Source organism: Olea europaea, chromosome 6 (genome assembly GCF_002742605.1).
Source record: "Olea europaea var. sylvestris chromosome 6, O_europaea_v1, whole genome shotgun sequence".
Classification (NCBI taxonomy): Eukaryota; Viridiplantae; Streptophyta; class Magnoliopsida; order Lamiales; family Oleaceae; genus Olea; species Olea europaea.
Window position 1 is genome coordinate 24,595,219 of NC_036242.1, and position 6,507 is coordinate 24,601,725.

Below are 6,507 nucleotides of genomic sequence, written 5' to 3' on the forward strand. Positions count from 1 at the left end.
GCTAAGTGAAAGAGTTCTTGGTGGTAACAAGTTGTATCTATCAAATGAATCGATCATTGGCTAGTTATACTTTGATAAGATACTAAGTCACATGAAATGAAAAGTAAAGACTAAGTCTTAGAGGTGACGTCACAAGAAAATTATCAAAGGGAATAATTTTCGAAGAGAATTTAGCAGATCCTTTAACTAGACCACTAAATAAAATTTTAGTGGTTTACTTTGAGTATGATGGGGTTGAAACTCTTAAATTATAAAGGTTTACCAATGACGACAACCTTACCTGTCATTACTCAAAAGGTAATCCACGGGTTCAAAGGGTAAAATTAAGTCATTAGATATGTGGAATGGTTTTAGCATTATATAAATCCGCGATAACTCTATCCTAATTAAAATAATGCTGGTTGTTATTAAAATGAGGGCTGAGTTTTAAGTTCTTAATGAAGTTCAGTGCTAAAATACAAGTATTTCTAAATGCAACAAAGGTATTGAAGGAATTTCATCTAAACAAACTTCGAGATGGTGCCGCCTCAATTGAAAATTAGAGCTTCTCTCTTAAAAGTTTGTTGAATAGAATGAGCGCAAGGCTATAACAGCGCTAAGCGAGTTATGAAGAATTTGAAAACATGTGGTACTCGTGTGTGTGTTCAAACCGATATTGTCACATTGAATAATTGATTCGAAGACACGGTTACCTTTGATTCCGACTTTATTTTGTTTGAATTACACTGTGGTTAGATTCAAATCGAAAGATATCTAATCCTTATGCATGAATATCGTATGATTTGAATATGAGGTTTTTTTTATTAAATTTTGAACAAGTGGGGGATTGTTGGAATTGTTGTTCAAACATTCAATAAAAAAACAAAGTGGTATGAAAGTGGAAGTATAAACCAAAAATCGAAGGCCAAAACTACTATATCATGCGATTGCACGAATCCTCATATGCGGTCGCATGTGGCGTTTAGGCCCTGCATTTTGGGAACCTATGCAGTCGCATAGGATTCTTCTATGCGATCGCATAGAAGAGGAAAGTGACCGTTGGGCAGTTTTTAGTTTCAAAATTGGCAGTCTTTCAATTATGTTTTGGCACCACTTCGCATAGCCTTGTTGCATGGCTATATATAGGTGATTTGTAATCATTTCAAGGAAGTGAAAAATCATTACAAACATATGAGAAACATTATTTTCATTCCACAAAAATAATCAAACATCCTTTCTTCCGCATTCAATTCTTCTCTTTTCTGTTCTTCAAGTTGGGTAGAAAATCATTTGTGCTTTTGTGATTTTCTACAACAAGATTTCATCAATCCTTCAAACCGTTAGCCACGAGACCCTTTAAGTACCAAAATTGCTATAAAAAGGGAGGCAAATATCGTTTGAGGACAACGATATAATGTCATGTTTAATCCTTTCATATTCGATTTGTTCTTCACATTTATTTCATCTTCTTGATTTTATGGTTGTTGATTCTTCTCCATTTTCCTCGATTGATGCAAATTTTCGAACAAGGTCTATTCAAATATTTTTTTATTCGTGTGGATCCCACTGCATATGAATGTGAATATATGTTATCTTAATATAACAAAAAAAAAAAATTACGTACAACAAGTGTTAAATCTGATAGGTGGTCTAGAGACTAGAGCTCACTGTTTTTTAGGTGCCTGCAGTTGAGATCTAAGTGCGTGGCAGAGGAGCGTGGTGCGTCCCCACTGACGCTTTTTCTGTACATTCTTTTCATTACGTTGTTTGGCCTCAATAATTGGCTGCTCATTTATAAAAAAATATTGACGAATTCCATCTGATAAAATCCTCCCATTGGAATGACGTGGCACAACTTGAGTTGCTTATTCTCCTTTGTAGGTCTCAACTCAAGTAGTTGTCCGGTTGGAATCCTTCCACCTACTAATCTGACAATTTGACCTTTCGGTCCTATCTTGTACGCACGGCACACGTTAGCTTTTACCACNTTTTTTTATCTAGAATATGTACTTGCTTCAAAGAGTTCATCATCGTTTAAAGGTTTTATCCATTGAAGGAGAAGTTTTTGATTTCTAAGTTTTAAGTGGTTAGGAAAGGAGTGAATTTTGAACAATTGAATTATTTGTGGAGCCGTCTGTTTAATTACAGAACATGTATGTTTATATTAGTAGGAGAAGAAGATAGACTTCAGTTTATAATCGTTTGGGAAGCAGGGTTAATTATAACATCTGAATTTATCGAGATTCATGTTCAATTATGGATATACTTTAAAGATTCCAATAATCATATGAGGGTTATTAAGGCTACTGGATTTTAAGGGGGACTTACTGGATATACTGTAACTTGATTCTTTCTAGAGGCAGCACTACATTCTACATGCTCCAGTGAGGACAATCTGCATTTTTCCATGCCGATGGAAAAGGTTTTTAAGATTGGGATGTAAACCAAAAATATTGCCTATGTTAATAACAGAAGCAGGGATTCATGTAGTCGGCCCCAAACTCATTAGAACTAGGATTTCTTGTTGTATCTAATCTGCAAAACATTCTCTGTCCTTTTATTTATCTTCCTTCTGAGTTCTGAGACAAATTTGCTTTTTTCTGAAACTAGTGGGAGGAAAATGGAAGTGTCAATTCCCAATTCTGTGCATGGTATAAGACTGTTTTGATGAGTCAATACATTGATAATGTCGTCTGCTTCTCTAGATGTAATTGACTATAGGAAAGGGTCATGTTTTCTAGTATATAAAGTATTCAATAGCTGCATATGCAACCTTCTTGATTTTGTTTCTTCATGTTCCAATTGAATGACTGTATTACAATTCCTTTTTATTTTTTCCCCCTCTATTTGCAGTCTTCTTATCAGAACACTGTAGCAATGACAATGAATGACACGGCTGCCATTACTTCTGATATTGCCAATCCCGACATGCAAAAATTTTTGCATGAAGGTCTCACAGACAATACCAAAGATATGGAAGGAGTACAAAATGCCTTGAAAGTTTCATATGAAGTGGATATGACCTTAGCCTACTCTTCTGAAAAGTTAACAAATATGGAAAATCTTTTGTTGCGTGTTCTACTAAGGGAAAATGATATTGGATCAATTTCGGTTGAGGATGATAACATATCCACAGAATCAATTAAAAAGGCTTTAACATTTGATCTGTTGTGCGCTTTTTTGTGTTCTGAGGTGAGAGAACTAGACAATCTAATGGGTGATCTTCAAGATACTATTGTCAATGCCCTTCATGAGATATCTTCTTGTGGACAACCGACAGAATTGCTTACTCGGCTGGAAAGTAAATTATGTGATTCTGAAGAATCACTAAAGCGGTCGCAAGAGCAAGTCGTGGAGATGAAGATCCAATTAGCCAAGTTGCTGATGACCTCATTTTCATTTAAGCAAAATGAATGTAAGATATATCATATTGTCACGATAGCAAACCAATCTAGTTTTTCTTTTACTACAAAGGCGTGTTTGATAGGTAGGATTCAAAAACAATCTCAATGAAGAATAATATGCTAAAATCTTGTTTAGTATAGAGTTCTCAGCAGTGCTGCGTATCACGCACACACACCAAGAGTATACAGTGTTTATCATTCTAAAACAACATGTGCTTTTCGACAGGGAAATATGACTTGGTTGGAAGTTTTAAAGAAGAATTTCAATTAGAAAGCACAGAGTTCCAGCCACGAGTGCAGACAATTGAACAAAGGCATATTTTAAGAATGCTGGAAAAATCTCTTGCAAGAGAGATGGAACTTGAGAAGAAATTAACAGGACTGAAACAAAATGAGGAAGATCTTAAACTGAAGATACGGTTAACAGAACAAGTTGCTGTCTACATGGAAGAGGCAGCAGAGGGAGCTTGGAGCAGGTTCTTAGAGGCAGATAATACAGCAGAGGTGTTGATGGGAATTTCGAAAGAAATGGTGGGCAAGCTTCAGATTGTTCAGTTCAATCTGAATGGTTCAAACAAGAGAGAAGAAGAAATGAAATCTAAACTCCGAGATTGCATAAATCAATTGAACGACAAAGAAATTGCAATAGGAAAACTCAACAGCAGCATTTCACAGCTTATTGCCGATAATTCTGAAGTGACTCATTTAAGGGAACAAGTCAAAATGTTGGAGGAAAAGCTGAACGGAACTGAGTCTCAGCTCAAGGAGGCAAATGCATCTAGTGAAGCGAATCAACAGAAATTAAAAGAAATGGAGGGTGAAATACAGTCCCTAAAGGAAAATATACACAATGCAGAGAGTAGAGCTGAAAGTGCAGAGACCAAAGTTACGCATTTAATGGAGACAAACTTGGAACTGACAGAAGAACTAGGTTTTCTTAGAAGTAGTAACGACAGCAATACAAAAAAGGTGAGCATACTCGAGAAGCAGGTAAGGGAATTGGATATACAGTTGCAGCATGGAAGGGCATCCTCTGAAGCAAGTCAAGAGCAGCAGAACATGCTATATTCTGCAATTTGGGACATGGAAACATTAATAGATGAACTGAAACAAAATGTTACAAAGGCTGAAAATAAGACCGAGAGTGCCGAGGACCGATGTATTATATTGTCCAACACAAATTTAGAACTTAACAAAGAACTAGATTTTCTGAGAGCCAGGATGGAATTTTTGGAGAAATCTGTTAACCAAGCGACTATTGAGAAAAAATCAAGTACAGAAGACATTAATATCAAAACTGAGCTAATTATGGATTTGGTTATGCAACTCACAATCGAAAGGGAGCGAATACAGAAACAGGTTTTTTACTTTTATCTACTTTCTTCTCAATTATTGGTACTTCCAGACTTCCAGTCTCTCTTGTCATGTACTGCCTGCAAGTGAACGAAATTCCATGTTTTTATTCTTATACATTGGGTTATTTGGTGCAGCTGTGCTCTTTGACAAAGGAAAACAAATTGTTGAGAGAGAAGTTCCATGAAGCAAAGAAGCTTGCTTCTGTAGTTCAGAGAGACAATAGCAGTGGTAATAAAGAATTCCCATCATCCGAGTTTGATTCATCTGATGCTGTTTTAACAAAATTTTCAGCAGAAGTGGCAACACAATTCTTGTCAACAAGTTTCCAGGCAGGTTTACCTCTTGAAACTCCCCTAAGTTTCTCTATGGTTCTGGAAATTTTAAGACTGAAGAGATAATGGTACAAATCCTTGTTTTACAGTGGCAAATAATATTGAACTACCAAGTAAAGGATACACTCTTCTCTAGAATGATCTGCATCTATTGAATACTATTTAGTCTAGCCTCCCTGCGGGAGAACCGATTTTCATTTTTACTGGATATACAGTGCCAACAAAATGTGGGAACAACTACTGTAACCATTCTTTGTCCGACTAACAGTAATAATACCCAACTGAAAAGTTGGTAGTGTTGTCAGTTTCTTTATTTGACTAATTAGTTTCCTGTCCTCTCCTTTCAGCAACTGGGAAGTAAAATATTTTCCACTTCTACATGTCTAACTATAGCTTCAGTTTTCGTATCAAGATGGTTTACTGATACTGTTTTAGTTTGATTATTCATTGGATCAATTGTTATTTATCAATTATACATACTCTTTCATTTGTGGTATGACACAACTGGCTTGAATTTCAATTATATTTTCTACCTCTGCAGCGAAATATTGCTTTCTTCAGTGCTATTGGCAAAAAAATTATTCTATCTGAAAGCGTTTGACTAATGGAAAGTGCATTGTAGACTTTCAGTTTTAGTACAGTTATGATTCAATTTGTAATTCTAAACATGGCTTTTGAATATGTGAATCAGGCGGACGAATCACCAGAGGATATGCCCCCAGATCAGAGTGAATTGATTTCCAGTTCTGTAAACAGTGATACAAATTCCATTCTAAAGGTGGAGGCACAGAGAATGGCAAAACCCGGCGATTGTAGGAGAACATCCACCTATGTGGCAATTATTGTTCTGATGCTTTCTATACTGGCAGCACATCTGTTTCACCACCATCTTGCGGCCATTAACCCTTCTGAGAGTTAATTCTTTGCACTTTCAAGATCACTGTGATTCTTTTTTCCTTACACGTATTTCCTGTAAATCCTGTTTGTAAACCAACATGATTCATTTGGTGGCCAGCACTTTTTGTTTATTTATCTTTTTCTAGAATAGGCATCTTTGAATTGAACCGAACAACAAAAATATTCATGTAGCAGACTAAGCTTATTGGGAACAAAGCTTAGTTTGTTCTTCGAAGATAGCTTGTTTGATTCTCCTAGGATTAGTTTCGAATCCCAGACATGGGTGTTGTAAATTTACAAGTTGGTGATTTGTTGAATGTAATTCTATGTTCACCTATTTATTGTTGAAACAACTCCTTAAATTTGTGCACTTGTGGCTGTATAAAGCTTCAATGAAAATTTGTATATTTTAACAAGCGCTGTTTATTTTCATTTATTTTTCTTTTTATCTCAACAATGACAATGATTGGAAGGCTCCATAAATAGCTAAAGAGGCAAATACACATTGAACACAAGCATACAAGTACAATAGATTAAAA

General features: G+C 35.7%; 1 protein-coding gene across 2 annotated transcripts; it reads left to right on the forward strand.

Moving 5' to 3' along the window:
- The first annotated feature begins 1,973 nt into the window (after positions 1 to 1,973).
- Positions 1,974 to 6,338, forward strand: LOC111396229 (WPP domain-interacting tail-anchored protein 2). Of its 2 annotated transcripts, none has more exons than XM_023022597.1 (4): positions 1,974 to 3,394; positions 3,610 to 4,742; positions 4,874 to 5,068; positions 5,763 to 6,338. In XM_023022597.1, the coding sequence occupies exons 1-4, from the start codon at positions 2,773 to 2,775 to the stop codon at positions 5,988 to 5,990; spliced, it is 2,178 nt and encodes a 725-aa protein (XP_022878365.1). In that variant the 5' UTR covers positions 1,974 to 2,772; the 3' UTR covers positions 5,991 to 6,338. The 2 variants fall into 2 exon arrangements, with proteins under 2 accessions (XP_022878365.1, XP_022878366.1); XM_023022598.1 differs by having other exon boundaries at positions 4,874 to 5,072; positions 5,763 to 6,114.
- The last annotated feature ends 169 nt before the right edge of the window (positions 6,339 to 6,507 follow it).